We start from the raw sequence: 18,911 nt of genomic DNA, 5'->3' as shown, positions 1-18,911 counted from the left end.
AAATATAAGAGTTATAGGAATACCAGAGGAGAGGAGAGAGATGTAGGTACAGAGAAAATATTCAAGGAGATAGTTAAAGAGAACTTCCCAAAGGAGAAGAAGGAGCTGAAAATTGATATACAAGAGCAAGAAGAACACCAAACTTCCACGACAAAAGGAAATATACAGCAAGACACATAATAGTAAAGCTCCCAAGAAACCAGGACAAGGAAAAAATAATGAAGCTGACAAGAGGGAAGAAACAGATAACATTCAAAGTAAAACCAATCAGGCTGACATCAGACTTCTCTGAAGAAACACTACGGGCAAGGAGAGAGTGGAGGGACAGTCAATAGACTCCAAGAAAACAGATTCCAACCAAGAATACTCTATCCCGCAAAGCTCTCCTTCTTCTTTGAAGAATAAGGACCTTCCCAGACAAACAAAAACTCTGGAATTTCATTATGACTAAACCCCCACTCCAAAAAATAATACAAGGAGTCCTAAAGCCAGAACCTCAGAGGAATGAATAACAACGAAAGAAGGCCAAAAAAAAAGTTATTAAAAGAATAAATAAATAAAATCAAAGAAAAGACAAACACAATGGCAAATACAGATGCTAACATATCAATATTAACTCTAAATGTAAATGGACTAAACTCTTCAATAAAAAGACACAGAGTCTCAGGCTGGATTAAGAAACAAAACCCAACCTTTTGCTGTCTCCAGGAAACACATTTAGCTACAAAAGATAAAAACAGACTCAAAGTTAATGGATGGAAAACAATCCTACAAGCAAATGGACCAAAAAAGAAAGCAGGAACAGCCATACTTATATCAGATAAAACAGATTTCAAACTCAAAAAGGTAAAAAGAGACCCCAATGGTCACTACATTATGATCAAGGGGACAATACTTCAAGAAGAAATAACACTCATTAACATATGTTCACCAAACGAAGGAGCACCAAAATATATCAGACAACTATTGTCATCTCTGAAAACAGACATCAGAGAAAACACACACATAGTGGGAGACTTCAACACACCACTATCAACAATGGATAGATGAACAAGACAAAAAATAAATAAAGACACTAAAGATCTAAAGAAGGACCTAGAGAGCTTGGACTTAACAGACATCTATAGAACACTAACCCCCCCAAAAAAACGGAGTACACATTTTTCTCAAGCACACACGGATCATTCTTCAGGATCGATCACATACTGGGACACAAGACAAACATCAACAGATACACCAAGACTGAAATCATACCAACCATCTTTTCTGACCATGAAGGCATCAAACTAGAAATAAACCATAAAAAGAAGGCAAGGAACTCTCCTACCTCATGGAGATTAAAAAACATACTACTGGAAGACCAATGGACTAATGAGGAGATCAAAGAAGAAATTAAAAAATTCTTTGAACTGAATGACAAGGAGGACACCAATATCCTAAATGTATGGGATGCAGCAAAAGCAGTAATAAGAGGAAAATATATAGTAATAGAAGCTCACATCAAGAAACAAGAAAGAACTCAAAGAAACAATCTAATCTCCAAACTCAAAGATCTAGAAAAAGAACAACAAAAAAACCCCAAAACCAGTAGAAGAAAAGAAGTAATAAAAACCAAACCAGAAATAAATGAAATTGAAACTAAAAAAAAAATCCCAAAGATCAATGAAACCAAGATCTGGTTCTTAGAAAAAATTAATAAAATAGACAAACCCCTAGCCAGGCTCACAAAAGAAAAAAGGGAGAAAGCACAAATAAACAGGATCATAAATGAAAGAGGAGAAATCACAACGGACACAGCAGAAATCAAAAGAATAATCAGTAACTACTATGAACAGTTATACGGAAACAAGTTAAAAAATCTAGAGGAGATGGACAAATTCCTACAACTCTACAATCACCCAAAGCTAAATAAAGAAGAAATAGAACACCTAAACAGACCAATTACAATTAGCGAAATTGAAATGGTAATCAAAAACCTCCTCAGAAAACAAAAGCCCAAGACCTGATGGATTTACAAATGAATTCTACCAAACATTCAGAGACGAATTAATGTCTATCCTACACAAACTCCTCCAAAATATTGAGAAGGAAGGGACAATACTAACATGTTCTCTGAAGCCAACATTACACTAATACCAAAACCAAACAAGGACAACGCAAAAAAAGAAAGCTATAGGCCAATCTCCCTAATGAACACTGATGCAAAAATCCTCAATAAAATTTTAGCTATCAGAATCCAACAATGTATCCATAAGATAATTCCCCATGACCAAGTAGGATTCATTCCAGGGACACAAGGATGGTTCAACATCTGAAAATTAATCAACTTTATCCAACACATCAACAAAAAGAAATAGAAAAACCATATGGTAATATCAATAGATGCTGTGAAAGCTTTTGACAAAGTGCAACACGCATTCATGATAAAAGCCCTTGAAATTCTTGGGATACAAGGAACATACCTCAACATCATAAAGGCCATATATGACAAGGCAACAGCCAGTATCATTCTCAATGGTGAAAAGCTGAAAGCATTCCCATTAAGATCTGGAACAAGACAAGGATGTCCACTCTCACCACTGCTTTTCAATATAATACTGGAAGTCCTAGCCAGAGCAATAAGACAAGAGAAAGACATACAAGGACTCCAAATAGGAGAAGAAGTCAAACTATCACGATTTGCAGATTATATGATAATTTACATAGAGAACCCCAAAAACTCCACAGAAAAACTAATTCAGCTCATCAATCAGTTCAGTAAAGTGACAGGATACAAAATCAACACGCAAAAGTCAGTAGCCTTCCTATACACAAACAATAAATCTGAAGAAGAAATAAAAAAAAATCCCTTTTATTATTGAAACAAAAAAAATCAAATACTTGGGAATAAATCTAACAAAAGAGGTAAAGGACCTATACAAAGAAAACTATAAAACACTGTTAAAAGAAATAGAAGAAGACACAAAGAAATGGAAAGATATCCCCTGCTCATGGATTGGAAGAATAAACATTATTAAAGTGGCCATCCTATCAAAAGCAGTATACAGATTCAATGCTATTCCAATAAAAATTTCAATGTCATTCTTCAAAGAAATAGAACAATTACTGATGAAATTCATATGGAATCACCAAAAACCCCAAATAGCCAAAGCTCTCCTGAAAAAAAAAAAAAAGAAGGGAATGGAGGTATCACACTCCCAGACTTCAAACTATACTACAAATCCATAATCATCAAAACTGCATAGTATTAGACCAAGAACAGACACACATACCAATGGAATCAAATAGAAAATCCCGAAATAAACCCACAGATTTATGGTCAACTAATCTTTGACAAAGGAGCAAAGATTATGCATTGGAGCAAAGAAAGTTTGTTCAATAAATGGTGCTGGGAAAACTGGGTCGCTACATGCAAAACAATGAACTTGACCACTACCTCACACCATACACAAAAATCAACTCAAAATGAATTAAAGAACTAGACATAAGACCTGAAACCATAAAATACATAGAAGGAAGTATAGGAGAAACACTACATGATATGCACATCAAAGACATCTTTACAGACACATCACCCAAAGCAGTGATAGTGAAGGCAAAGATAAACAGCTGGGACTACATCAAATTAAAGAGCTTCTGCACAGCAAGAGACAATAACAAAAACAAAGAGAAACCACACCAACTGGGAGAACATTTTTGCACACAACACTAATGATAAAGGACTGATCACAAAAATCTGCAAAGAGCTGATGAGACTCAACAACAACAAAGAAAATAATCCTGTCAAAAAACGGGCAGAAGAGCTAAAAAGAAACTTCTCTGAAGAGGAAATGCAAATGGCCAACAGGCATATGAAAAAATGTTCAACATCACTTGTAATCAGGGAAATGCAAATCAAAACTACCATGAGATACCATCTTACACCAGTCAGAATGGCACATATTAAAAAAGACTAGCAACAACAAATGTTGGCGAGGGTGTGGAGAAAAAGGAACTCTTCTGCACTGTTGGTGAGAGTGCAAACTGGCCCAACCACTGTGGAGAGCTGTGTCGAGATTTCTGGACCTACTAAACATAGAGCTGCCATATGATCCAGCAATTCCACTCCTAGGTATTTACCCAAAAGACACAGAAACATCAATTCCAAAGAGCACCTGCACCCCTATATTTATAGCAGCACTGTTTATAATAGCTAAGCTTTGGAAACAACCCAAATGCCCAAAAATAGATGACTGGATCAAGAAGATGTGGTACATATACACTATGGAATATTACTCAGCATTCAAAAAAGATAAACACATGCAATTTGCAGCAACATGAATGGAGCTGGAAGGGATCATCCTCAGCGAAATAAGCCAGAAAGAAAAAGAAAAATACCTGATGGTTTCACTCATAGTAGGAATCTAGAAAACTTAAATAAGGGACCAGGAAAATGAATAACTATAAGAAAGTGAAAATCAAAATCAACAAAAAACTATGAACCAGAGACACTCTAAGAGGGGTGGGGGGTGGGGAGGGGAGGGACTGGGGTCAAAATAAGGGGTTTGCAATTGTATGGGGACTATAAAAATAAAGTTTATTTAAATAATAAAAAATAAAAACATTGGCATGTTTGATTAATAATAAATAAATTATTAAAAAAAACATATAGCAACACAATAGGTATTTTTGTGTGTAGTGATTTTTTATCCTACTACATTATTATATTCAATTATTATTTCAAGAAGATTTTTGGTAGAGTCTTGGCATTTCTGAATATCATTAAGTTATCTACACATAGTGATAGCTTCATCTCTTTTCCAAAATGGAGTGCCCTTGTGTCTTTTTTTATTGCCTAATTGCTCTGGATAGAACTTCCAATTAATTTGTTGAATGGCAGTGGTAATATTATACATACCTGTTTGTAACTGTAGGGGAAATATTTTGTATTTCACTACTAGCTGTGGGTTTGCACTATATTGTTGTCAGGTATGTTCCTCATATTCCCATTTTCTTTATTTATAAATTATGTTGGTTGAGGTAAAGTTGGTTTACATCATTGCATGTGTTTTTAAGGACTTAAGCTTAAACTTCCACAAATGTATGTTTTCACACCACGCCTAACAGTGCCCCAACAATTCTCTACTATGTTCCATTAGGTCCCCTCCATGCCCACTCCCATCACTCCAATTGTGCTAAGTTCCTCCTTGTTTGACTCAGTTCTGCAGTCAGATGTTAAGGGGTCAATTGGGTTTTGTCTGAACATTTTATTTCTCCATACACAAAAGAAATGATTGGGTGTGTCTTTTTTCTGACTTATTTGCTTAGCATTTTCCTCTCCAGTGTTTTATGCATGTTGTTGCAAATGGCAAAAGTTCATCTTTAATTATAACTCAGTAGCATTACATTGTTTGTGTATGTGTGTGTGTACACACTCACACCACATTTTTCTGATCCACTCCTCTGTCCTTGGGTACTCAGGCTGTTTCCATAACCTAGCACTATGGAAACAATGCTGCAATGAACACAGCAGTATATATATCCCTTTGAATTAATGTTTTCATTCTCTTTGGATAGATACCTATGAGTGGAATTGGTAGATCATTTGGTAGGGGTATTTTTAATACAGTGAGAAACCTCCATGTTGTTTTTTTAATAAGGTTCTGAACTTGCCTATACTAACATCAACAGTGTCCAAGGGTTCCTTTTCTCACACATTCTCACCAATACTTGCTGTCTCTGGTTACTTTCGTATGGGTCATTCTCAATGGTAGTATCTCACAGTAGTTCTGATTTGCATTTCCCTGATGATAAGTGATGATGAATATTTTTCATGTGTCTACTGGCCACTGTATGTCCTTTTTGGAGAATCATCTATTTAGCTCATTTTCTGATTGGGTTGTTTTTCTTGATTGGGTTGTTTTCTTTATATATAGTGGATATCAGATCTCTGTCATACATATTATGTGTAAGTATTTTGTCTTATTTTGTAGGGTGTCTTTTTGTTCAATAGTTTCATTCACTGTGCAGAAGTTTGATGAAATCCATTTATTTATATTTGCAATTGAAGACGAATTCCCAAAGACATTTTTGGAAATTAATGTTTTGACCTATTTTTTCATCAATGTATTTTATAGTGTTGGGTCTTTATGTCCTTAATTCATTTTGAGTTAATTTATGTGTAAATATGAAATGGTGATCTAGTTTCCTTCTTTCTACATGTGAATATCTTTTTTTACCTAATGCAATTTGTTGAGGAGACTCTTCTTTCTCCACAATATACTTTTGGCTCTTTTGTTGTAAATTAACTGTTCACAGAAGCAGGGGTTTATTTCTGGACTCTCATTTCTATTCCATCAGCCTGTATATCTGTTTTAGTTCCAAACATATTGGATTGACTTCTATAGTTCTGCAGAATAGTTCAAAGTCTGGGATGTGTGATATCCCCACTCATCCTCATTCTTGTCAAAATTGTTTTGGCTATTTGGAATCTGTTGTGGTTCCATGTGAATTTCAGTACTATGTTTTTTTTTTTTTTTTTTGTTGTTGTTGTTTTTGTTTGTTTGAAGAGTGCCATTGGAGCCTTTACAGGAATAGCATTTAATCTATATTTTGCTTTGGGTAGGGTGGCCATGTAATCCATGAGAGGGACTATCCATACCCCCCCCTTCTTAACAATGTCATGTCTATAATTTTCATTGTAAGTCATCTATCTCCTTTGTTAAGTTTAGTCCTAGGTATTTAATTATTTTTGTTGTAATTGTGAGTGGGGCAAGACAAATCACAAGTACTTGCAGTTTCTTTGTAACCGTAGGCCAGAGGTGGCATGTAGAGGGAAGTAGGGAAGGGTAGGCATACAGTCGGCTTCTCCATAGCCCACAGTCCGGAAGTCTCCTGCTTAAAAGGGTATGAGGGCTATATATCTGGCAGTGCTACACTCTCTCCTGCCATGGAATGAGACAGAAACAAGGAATAGGGCTGTTTCCTGGCAACCACCTTGACTGCCTCTCCATGGCAGCCCTGAATAAGTCACCAAGCAGAACAACTTTGCTATGGATTCCTGTAACCTCCCTACAAGTGTAGCCTGGATATCAAGGAGGTTGGGAGGAGGGTTATGTGTCTTGCTTAGCTCCTTGGAATGTCACAGACTCTTGTGGGAGCACAGAGAGCATGCATCCATATTCATCCGAAATACCAGTAGGTAGTTTTCTTTTTTTGCCATCCTCATTCGGTTTGGGGATCAAGGGAGTATTGTTGATCTCATTAAATGTATTTGTTGCTTTTTCCAACCTCTATACAGTTTTTCTTTTTAAAGTATTTGAGTATCCGTATTAGATCATGTTAGAAATTTTGGTAGAATATTCTAATAATGTCAAGTGAGCCCTAGGTCTTTTGCTCTTTGACTACTACCAATTGCTGGGCTTGTGGTAGATCTGGAGATTTGTTCAAGCTGTCTATTTCACCTTGGTTCAGTTTAAGAATGCTGTATAATTTGTCCATTTCTTCTAGATTGCCCAGTTTTTACATAGAGCGGTTTATAGTAGTTTCTTATGATTCTTTGTATTTCTGTAGTATCGTCTGTAATTTACCACTTTCATTTCTGTTTCTTTTTATCTGGGTTTTCTCTCTTTTTACTGAGCATTAACTAAGAGTTTAACAATTTGTTTGCCCTTTCAAAGAATCAGCTCTTGATTCCAATGATCTTTTATTATTTTTTTACATTGTTCATATTTTTACAATATTTGCTTTCTCCCCTCATGTGTGGTCCCCATAATTCTTCCACCACTACAGCACCCATGACCATCACCATAATCCCTTGTGCTCTTTCCTCCACTGTTGTGACCCCTCCACCCCCACTCCCATGGCCATATGCTTCAGATCTATGGTTTACCTGGCAGTTTTTTTCTTTTTTTCTGATCTTTTGTTTAGTTTCCCTATACCCCCCCCATAAATGAGACCATCCGCTATTTTTCCTTTACCTTCTGACTTATTTCACGTAGTATAATCTCTTCCAACTCTATCCACATTGCCACAAATGGCATTAATTTAACTTTTTTGTTTGCTGATTTTCTGTATTGTCCTTTTAGTTTCTATTTTATTTCTTCTTGAATTTTTTACTTCCTTTTTTTGTTCTTTTCCTAGTTCTATCATATATAAGATTAATGTTAATTTGAGAGTTTTCTCGTTTATTGATGTGGGCCTATACTGTTATGTGCTTCTCTATTACAACTACTCTTTATGTATTCCAACCAATCTGGTTGTCTCTTCATTTTTACTGGTCTCCAGATAATTGCTTTATTTCTTACTGACTCAAGAATTATTAAAAAGCATATTGTTTAATCCTCACATTTGTTTTATTCTTGGATTTTCTTTTCTAAATTTCTAGTTTTATACAATTATGATCAGGAAAGATGCTTGATAAGTTTTGAGACTTGTTTTGCATACCAGTATATCCTTGAGAATGTCACAGATGCACTATGAGGAAAATCTATATTAATTTCTTTTGAGATTAAAAGCTATGTATACATCTATTAAGTCAATCTCATCCATTACTTCATTTAAGGTCATTGTTTCCTTGTTTGTTTTCTGTATGGATATATGTCCATCGATGTATGTGGTATGTGGAGATGGAGATACCCTAATATTATTGTGTTGCTGTAAGACTGTTGCTTAGTTCTGTTAATAGTCATTTTATATATTTGGGTGTATCTGTGTGTGCATGTAAACTGCCACCTTCATTACTAAATAGTCTAAGTGATAAGGTATGGGAATAGTAGTTACTGCTTTTGTTCTGTGCTGCCAGGTTGAAATACCGTGTTCCAGGCATCCATGTTTGTCTTTTTATTTGACATGAAACTCTTGTATGCTTAATATACATGGGTCAGGATTTTTATTATATAGCCTGTCATTCAGTGTCCTTAGATTGGTGAGCGCAGAAACTATTTAGGGTGATTATTGATAGATGGGGCTTATTTCATTCTATCTTCTGATTTTTGGTTGTTTTATCTTTTCCCATGTGTTTCTATTTGCCTGTTATATTGGGTGGCTTTCCCTTGTGTTTTTTTTTTTTTTTCCTAGATTCTTCTTCTAATTGTCTCTATTCTAGATTTTCATTTTTTGGTTATATAGGTTGTATCAGTCTTTCTATATCTAAGATAGTCTTTTTTGTACTGGAATTGATTCACCTATTGATTATACATATTCTGTCCTTTTCTTTCTTCCCTTTGATGGTTTGCTGTCATCTCATACTCTGTTTTATACTTCTTATTCTGTATTCTTACTATTTATAACCTTGCCCAAACTTTTCTTTTCATTTTTTCTCTTCCTGTAGAACTCCTCTAAATAGTTTTTGTAGGGCAGGCCTGATGATGGTAAACTTCATTAGCTTTTGTTCATGTGCTCTTTGTTTCCTAGGCATGTGTATTTTCTTATTTGATTTTTTTCTGTATGGAATGAAAGCTTTATTTTTGTGTGTCTTCTTTTAGTTGTCAGTTGTTGAGGGAATTAAGGGAAGCTGGAGTCCAAAGAATCAATCTCTGATTAGGTGAGGATGGAGGGTTATTCCAGGCAGATAGTTTTATACTGCCTCTTCTCCTGTTATGTCTGCAAAAGGTGCTGACCACTGGTCCAGGTTCTAGTGCCCTGCTACCTTGCTGATCCTCTCTGTGGTATGCAACAGGTCTCTGCAATATCCCAGCAGAGGAAGGATATGTCTCTGCCACCCATATTGCTAGCAATTACATTCTTCATGACTGAACCAAAAGTTCCAGTGCTCAACTAAACTCCACTCTCACTGAAGATTCTGGCATACTATCTGTGCACCAGAGTGTTTCCCAGTTTCCAATATGTTCAGCCTGGTAAGAATAGCCATGGCCCCAGTTTCAACTCTTCCCTCTTTTTTTCTGCCACCATTGCAAGCCATCAACATCAAATAAAATATCCATGGTTCAGTCAACCATCACTGGCAATTAATTGGTTTTGTAGTTATAATTAGGGGAAGGTTTATCTAAGCCTCACAATTCTGCCACATTGTGGGTGGAGTCTTAAAAACAATCTTGATACTTTGTGAATTTTAAGAATAGAATTGGGATAGGGAGTGCTGGGGAATATGTATCTAGTTTTCTGTAGGAGAATAACATAAAAAATCACACTGGAATCTAACCTCAAAACACTTAAATTATTTGTAAAAGAAATCTGACAGTGTTGCCTCAACTTTAATTTTTTTTTTGACCTCAGTCCTTGATCCAACTGTGTTTCTACAAATATTATAAACATTTGTAAACAATGTTAATCTGCTATATAAACCAAATTGATAGATTGCACCTTAAAAAGTTAACTTTTTTCCTCCTCATCAGAAATTTATTTTAAAAAAGAACATCCTTAAATATCTCCTGTTTTATTTTTGATGATAATGTGAGCTCATGGATCAAAAGCTCTGAGTTCAAATAGATAAATTAAGTCTATTTAAAAAAAAATTCTATGTTGTATATAGGGATTAAAAAATCTATAAATCTTTCTTTTTTTTGTTTAAATACAGGAATCAGGGTACAGGTCACACGCACAGGAGGATGAGAAGATTCACCGAAGACAGAGGAGGGAACAGAACAGGCAGAATGACGAAATTTACTGCTGAGGGGAGCAGTGGGCTAGACAGGAGAGGTCTACCACACCATGTGGGATTCTCGCTGGCTGGCCGGTATCGAACTGGTGCTGCAGAGGCTGTGGACAGCTTCACAGTGCGGCACTCAACTGCCTGCACCACCAGGGAGGCCCCCCAGAATCTATAAATCTTAAGTCATTATTTAGTAGACTGTGTTAATTGATATCATTGTATTACTTCAACTGAAATTGTTTTCACAAAAACTTAACTACATAAGATAAAAACTTAGAGGAGTTCACAGAAGGAAATGAAATAGAATATTTGAATGATGTGAACAAAGGCAAATATGATGATTGTATAGTCTCAGAAAACTTGATATGATCCTCACTTATTAATAAGAAAAATGTAAATTGAAGATACTCATTTTTTCCCTTTTCTTGTTCAGGGCTTGTCCACATATCACATAATATAACTATCTTCCCAAACAATGTATTTATTTTCTTTCATTGCTGCCTCCATCATTAAGTCTTACCTGGAATGGCCAGGTTTCTGAGAGCACTCAGTGCTGCATGCTGTACCGTTACATTTCCATCTTCTACATGTCTATCCAGTAAGTCCATAAGTTTTTCGACTATACCATTGTCTACCATATGGATGCAATTTCCATCTGAATAAAACAAAATTATTTTTTGTCCTCTTTATAAATATCTATAACTATTTTAATATTGATGCCCATTCATTTATCTACATTAGGGAAAATGGAACCATTAGAAAATGGAAAGCATTCCAAATCTATTTCCTATCAAATTTAAATTTTTTTGTTTAGTCATTGAAAGTCTTAACTAAGGTTCATAAAATAGAGAAAAGTTTAAATGTCAGAAAAATGAACTCAAGATCTGATAAGATATCAACCATCTGCCTAGAATTTCAATCACTGTACAGTGATAGATGGAAACTAAACTTTATTTATTTTATTTTCTTTTAAAGATTTATTTATTTTTGCATACAAGAGCAGGGGTGTTAGGCCAGAGGTGGGGGTGTGTGAGAGGATTCACTAGAGGCAGAGTAGGGAGCAGAATAGGCAGAATGTCTGAAATACACTGCTGAGGGAAGCAGCAGACGCAATAGGATAGGTCTGCTGTGCTATTTGGGTCATCTCCCTGGCTGGCCGGGGAATTGAACTCATGCTGCAGTGGTTGCGGATAGCTTCACAGGTTGTGTCTTAACCCCTTGCATCACCAGGGAGGCCCAGAAACTAAACTTTAGGTGGTAATGTTGTTGAATTAATACTGTATACTTGAAATCCATATAATATCATAAACAAATTCATAGATTATAAATCTCAATAAAAATTTTGAAAAATATCCACCACAAGTTTTCATGTATAGTGAAGAATGCCTACATTCTGTCAATATGTACATGTAAATTTTATATACATATTATACATGACTGATTATTGAATTGTTTTTCTATGACAGAAGTCTTGAAATAATTTAAAGAGAGACTATTTTAAGGAACGACTAGTAACCCCACATTCAGTTTCAACAATTTTTAATTATTTGGTCTGAGTTTTATCATTAAGGAGTTAATGATAGTTCCAAAAATAAGGAAAAAAAATGGAATAAATCATCCATTACAATATACTATAATAACAGTTGATATTGGAATTAAATCAAGCCAAAAACTAAATAACACATATGCCCTGGATACATATAAAAATAACTCTATACTGAATATAAAAGTGCTGGAATTTCAAAAATAAACACAAAGGTATGGCGCTTGTGAAATAAACTAAATTAAATATACTACCCAAAACCCGTGGGTTACCCACAGTTAAATTTTGCAGGTATAGAAGCATAAATTGAAGCACAATAACCTTATTGTGAATAAACAGATAATTAAATCAGAAATAAAATCACTAGGGAAAAGAGCCTATCCTTTCAGATCAAAAGAGTATTAGAATAGGACTCAAGTTTACTAATCTTTGAAGAGCAAAACACTCAAACACTTTATGATTACTGCTCATGACCTTTAAGCTAACAGAACTTAGGTAAATGCATAAAATATATATTTGTTATGGAAGTTATTTTAAGTATTTCAGATCTCTAAACAATTAATGAAGTAAAGAATACACATACTTACTACACACATTCTGACTGTTCCCATTTCAGTACATATAATGACAAACCTAACATTTTAAAATATTGAACATTTGTTTCAAAAATGAAGAGCTAATATGGCTTACCATTTCTGGCAAAATTTGCAATTGCTAATGCTCCAGCAAGCTGTAGCTGGTGGTTATTTGATGGAATCCAGGATAATACCCTTTGAAACACATTACCTTTTCCTCCTTCAAATAATTTCTGCATGGACTCATCTGGTGGCAAACGAAACAAAAAATATGGGGGGAGGAATTAAATATTAAATAGGAATCCAGATTCCTAGGTTTAACTAAGAAACTACATAATTCACAAATTATAGTCTATAAAGGGAAACAGACATGACTCTTAAAATTAATTTTTTACTAAAAACTGGGCCAGAGAATTTAGAATTTTTACAGTTAAGTCATAGCCATCCTAGCTTTAAGTCCTTTGGTGCCACAGCTGTCTCTTGTGACAGTTCTTTAAATATTCAAAGATAGTGTAGACACCTCTTTTTCATGTTCATTATTTCTAATTCTCTCCATGATGTAATCTAGGTTTCAAACTTATGGCAACGACAGGATTAAATGAGACAGAAAAATGAGAAAATGTCTATCAGTATCTATAAAATTAACAAATTTTTTATTAAACATTTGTTTATGTATTCATATGAGAGGATTCACCAGAGACAGAGTAGGGAACAGAACAGGCAGACTGACTGAAATACACTGCTGAGGGGAGCCGCGGGCAAGTCAGGAGAGGTCTGCTGCGCCATGTGGGTAGCTTCTTGGCTGGGGATCGAACTTTTGCTGCAGTGGCTGCGGCTAGCTTCATAGGTTGTATCTATACCCCTTGCACCACCAGGGAGGGCCAAAATTAACAAAATTTAAAATCTGACAACCATGTTATTTGGTTATTAGAAATTATAACTCACCACCAAGAAGTAATAAAACCATTAGATCTGAAGCAGTTTTGAGCTCAGCAGTGTCATCCTCTTTGTCACTATTTACTTTCTGTTGAACAATCTCTAGTAGACATTCTACTAGGCCCGCTTCAACCAACTGTAGCTTAATAATATCTAAAGAAAATGTGAACAAAACAATCAAAATTTGAAATGAATTAGGAATTCTGGCAAAGTAATCCTTTATGAATAACCAAGATAATGCATATTTTTGATAACACATTTAAATGATTTCATTTTCAAAAGGGAAGTATCTGATACTACAGTTCAAATGTACAAAACCTTATTTAATTTTTGTATTTGAAATTATGTTGCCTTCCACAATATCTGGTAGCACCAAATCAAAATGATTCTCAGCTCTTTTGGCAAGTAATCACATTATTCCATTCATATTTTAGATATTATAGTCATGCTTAAAAGGCAATATAAAATATCCCTAACTTTAAAATTAATCACACATTCCTTAATTTACAAGATTAAGACTATGTTTTTTGAAATCTGACAACCATTAAATATATCCACTAGTGGAGTTTGAATAAAAAGTTTACTGAAAAATAAAGTGCTATTAGTAAATTTCAAACTATGCTAAAAGTGTAATGAATTCATATTTGTAAATATGTTACTTTTTCAGGGCAGTTAACATATCGGTAACTTTGATTTTTAAAAATCATGCTATTAAAAAGGGGTTTTAGGTTCACATTAATTTGACACTTTCTTGATAATAGGCATAAAGTGGTTTAGTATATATTATATTGTTTATTCATAGAAATAGTTTTGAAAATTTCCATAATGAAAAACTTACATGTTTCTTGATGAATAACCAACAAAATACAAAATTTTAGAGACAAAATTTACATTCCAATTAAATTTTCAAAATTATGTTCATAGCAAACTCTACTCTCATGCCAATTTTGCTTCTAACCCTAATATTTTAAATGTCTTTTCACTATAAAAATTTATTTATTTATGATTTTATATTTGCATCCCTATTGAATTACCCCATTAGAGTAGATGGGGATCCACAAAGGTATTTTAACTGATAATGGCATAACTAAGTGCTTTGAGTGTATCTGATATTGCTTAAATTCTATTTAGCTGACCTTAGAAATGCATTTTCTATACAGAAATTTTATAATTTAAATTTTATTTTCCAGTTGGCTTTTAGTCATTGCTTTGCCTTTTAAATTGCACATGTACATATCTATAGTAAAGGCAGTTTCAGCTTGCTAGCTGAAACACTTTTATTAATCTTAAGATATCTTCCTTTAAGCAATTTTAATGCATAAAATTTTAACTTTTATGTCACCAGACAACTGACCTTAAGTATCTCGGAATACATAGCACTTTCAACTAAGAACATGCTTTTAAGAGGTATTTTGCACTGAGTTATGCTGAAAGAAGGCCATTTCTTTGGATGCATAATGTGAGGACTGAAAATGTGTAATGACTAGAATTGAAAGTTACAATAAAAAAGTCTTCATATTAAAACCCCTGAATTACTGAAGTCTCAATTAAACATTGGAATCAATTTTCCTTCTCCTAGCAGGAAAACCTAAGATACTATTCTAAAGATCAATGGTGACAGAAAAATGTCATGATAAGGCTAGTCCACCAACAAGTTTTAAGAGGTATTAATCTGCTGCATAATTATAAAAAGAGGTGAAGGGAAACACTGCTATTTTGAAAAACTGCTAGGATTGTTACAGCTGGCATAATACTGACTGAAGGTCACAATAAAAATTTCATTTGGCCAGACCACCACATGAAATGAAAAGAAATTTATCCCTTAAAAATAAGTTCTGGGAAAAAAAAAAAAAAAAAATAAGTTCTGGGCCTCCCCAGTGGCACAGCGGTTGAGCGCTGGTTTGCGAAGCCACCAGCAGCCTCTGCAGCGCCAGTTCGATCCCCGCAAGTGGGCGAGGATCCCACATGGTGCACAGGCCTCTTTTTTTTTTTTAAAGATTTATTTTTATTTATTTATACAAGCACTGGGTACAGTCAGAAGCGCGGGAGGGTGGGAGAATTCACCAGGGCCAGAGCGGGGAGCAGAGCAGGCAGAAGGACCGAAGTACACTGCTGAGGGGAGCAGCGGGCTGCAGGAGAAGTCTGTGCGCCATGTGGGACCCTTCTCCGTGGCCGGGGAGCAGCCCGGTATAGAACCAGTGCTGCAGAGGCTGCAGGCAGCTTCACAACCCAGCACTCAACCGCTGCACCTCTTCTGCTTGCTCTGCTCCCCGCTCTGGCTCTGGTGAATTCTCTCACCTTCCCGCACTTCTGGCTGTACCCAGTGCTTGTATAAAATAAATAAATAAATAAATAAATAAATAAATAAATAAATAAATAAATCTTAAAAAAAAGAAAACACCTAGGCATCTTTAAAAAAAATAGTAAGTTCTAAGGCATTTAGAAAATTTTAAGTGTGTAAAGATTAAAGCTTACAGATCTCCCTTTTCTTGAACATAGGTATATGTGGCAGGCTTAAGTTGCCTTACTGAGGACAAGTAGTAGGGCAGTATGCCAAAGCATAAAACCAAAAATATACTTAGCACCATCATCAGCCCAAGAACATCTTCTATCTTTATCACTACCATATATTTGTAGTTACAAATCTTTTCTAAATGGTGAAAAAAATCACACAAAGTGTTTACAATATGTAGTTAAGCTTAGTCAACTATGATTAAGCAAATAATGATGTAACTAACACCTACATCAAGAAATTTGTATGGAGAGCAAAGGAAGGGAGCACAATGAACTATTGTGGAGGATTATTGGGACTTCTGTGGTGCATTTGGTGTGTTTATATTTATAGAGATGTGAGTCTACATCTCAATCATATTCAGTGTTGTAAACAGCATTACCTCAATCAAAAATAAAACAATGAAGAAAATGGTTGTTATTAAATAGCTAAACAAATAAAACAAGGAAAGAAATTCACTGCCAATGACCTACCTGTACAGGCTCTCTGTGCGGTCTCGCTTCCTATTACAAATCCTTCCCTCCACCCCTCACTCAAAATACTACCATGATTTTATGGTAAGCCAACCATACTTTTCTACAGTTTCACCAAATGATCCTTCCTAAAAGCTAGTTTGATTTTACATATGCAATCTTAATGTATTTATCAGTGTTGTCTTCTTTCTTTCAACATATAAAATTTATGCATATTATCAATGATCGTTTCTAAAAGCTAGTTTGATTTTACAACTGCAATCTTTCATATTTATCAGTGCTTTTTCCTTTCAACATTATTGATGATTCATGCATTTAGTCGATTATAGCCTTATTTATTCTTTTTCATAACTTTTTCAATATTCATCATTTATTTCTTTTTGATAAATTATTCCTTTTCATATTTCCCATTATACGAATAAACTATGCTTTATTTATTCTACTAGTAGTTGTTTCCAATTTTCACTGTTTATAAATAACAGGATTATTAATACCTTGTGTTGCTAATGTACACATTTCTGTGAATAGCGTCAACAGCAGAATTGCTACATCATCGGGAATGCACATCCACAACCATGAAGACATTTGTGGGTATATGTATAAAAGTGAGACTGATGGACAGTAAAGAATTTCCATATTTAATATTACATCCAAATTACTTTACAAAATTGATACACCATTTCAAATTCCTACCAACAGTGAAATAGGATTCCTATATTGCAACATGAACTCTACCACTTGTTGGGGTCTTGTGTCTGCCACTCTATTTGGCATGAGGTAGTATTTCAGTATAGTTTTAAAAACTATCTCGCTCATTAGGAGCAAAAATGAACACATTTTTCATGTCTTCTGAATACACTCTTTGGTTAATTGTTCAAATCTGCGGCCAATTTTTTAACTGAATTATTTGATTTTTTTGGTTGTTGAATTGTATGAGGTTACCGTGGGTATTAATGCCTTATCAGATTTATTTGTATAATTATTTGTATAATTATTTTTCCCTATTTACTATGATTTTTATTTAATCATTTATTTTGCTATATAGTTTTTTTTTGATTGAAAGAATCCTGTTTATTTCTGCTCTTTACTCCCTTGCTTTGGTGAGTCACTAAAAACAACTTCACTGTCAATATGGAATGTATCAACAATTTTTACTTCTATGCACTAATAACTTTGAAGTCTTCTACCTAACTCTTTAATCCATTTGCAATTTAATTTTATGCATGGTATTAGAAAGTAATCCAATGTCACTATTTTAGGTGTGGCTTTTCAACTTTCACAGCTGCATTTTTGTTATGGAAGTTTTTTCACAGATTAGGTGCAGCCATATGCATGGATTTATTTCTTCAATTTGTATTCTGTTCCACTGGTCCATTTATCTATTTTTCTACCAATATCATCTGCTTTTAATACTATTACTTTACAATAATGTTTGAAGTCAAGAAACAATACCTCTACTTGTCTCCATTTGTTCTTAAAGTAGTTTTTGAAATTCAAAGTCTTTTGTAGTTCCAATAAATTTCAAAATTTGTTCATTTTCATTGAAAAATATTGCAGATATTTTTATGGCTGTGTTAAATTTTTACTGCACTTTAAGCAAGATAGTCATTTTTGATTATATGATTAGTAATTGTCCCCATCTATGAGCATGTGATATGCAGTTTATGAAACTAAATCCCTTAATAATTCTCTTATAGATGTCTTTACTTCCATTGTGAGGTAGATCCTGTGGTACATAACTCTCTTACTCTCTAAATTTCTTTTAATACTCATTTGTTGTTTGCATATTAAAAAGTTATATATTTGTTTATTTTGTATATGGGCACTTTGCTGAATTTGCTTATTGTTACTTTTTTTTTTAAGATTTATTTATTTTTGCATACAAGAGCTTGGGTGTACGCCAGAGTTGTGAGGTGGGGAGAGGATTCACTAGAGAGAGTAGGGAGCTAAACAGGCAGATCTACTCAAATACACTGCTGAGGGGAGCAGCAGGAGAGACAGGAGAGTTCCACACCATGGGGGTTAGACCCTAGCTGGGGATCGAACTTGTGTTGCAGCAGCTACTGGTAGCTTCATAGTGCTGAGACTTAACCCCTTGCACCATCAAGGTGGCCCCTGTATTGGCTTAATGTTTCTAAAAAATTGTTTGATAGCATCTTTAGGATCTTATATATATAAATATCTCCTTGCAAATAATGATAGTTCCACTTCTTGTCGATCTGAATTTTCTTTATTTTCTGTGTTAGTCTGATCGTTCTGGTAAAAACCTCCAGTACAAAGT

The 18,911-nt window shown here is 34.6% G+C and overlaps 1 protein-coding gene across 6 annotated transcripts in view; it reads right to left on the bottom strand.

Annotated features, from left to right (window-relative positions):
* The window catches only part of RAP1GDS1 (Rap1 GTPase-GDP dissociation stimulator 1), a 326,851-nt gene that overhangs the window by 65,538 nt on the left and 242,402 nt on the right, over positions 1 to 18,911 (bottom strand). For all 6 annotated transcript variants that reach the window (XM_037529845.2, XM_037529841.2, XM_054687846.1 and 3 more), the window contains 3 exons: positions 13,655 to 13,798; positions 12,825 to 12,956; positions 11,112 to 11,246 (listed from right to left, as the gene is read on the bottom strand). In XM_037529845.2, the coding sequence (XP_037385742.1) occupies positions 11,112 to 11,246; positions 12,825 to 12,956; positions 13,655 to 13,798 (411 nt within the window). The remainder of the gene's footprint in view (positions 1 to 11,111; positions 11,247 to 12,824; positions 12,957 to 13,654; positions 13,799 to 18,911) is intronic.

This window comes from Talpa occidentalis, unplaced genomic scaffold, assembly GCF_014898055.3.
Source record: "Talpa occidentalis isolate TD23 unplaced genomic scaffold, MPIMG_talOcc4v2.1 talOcc4.6, whole genome shotgun sequence".
Classification (NCBI taxonomy): domain Eukaryota; kingdom Metazoa; phylum Chordata; class Mammalia; order Eulipotyphla; family Talpidae; genus Talpa; species Talpa occidentalis.
The sequence above is the reverse complement of the archived record's forward strand: the minus strand, read 5'-3'. Positions and strand labels throughout refer to the sequence as shown.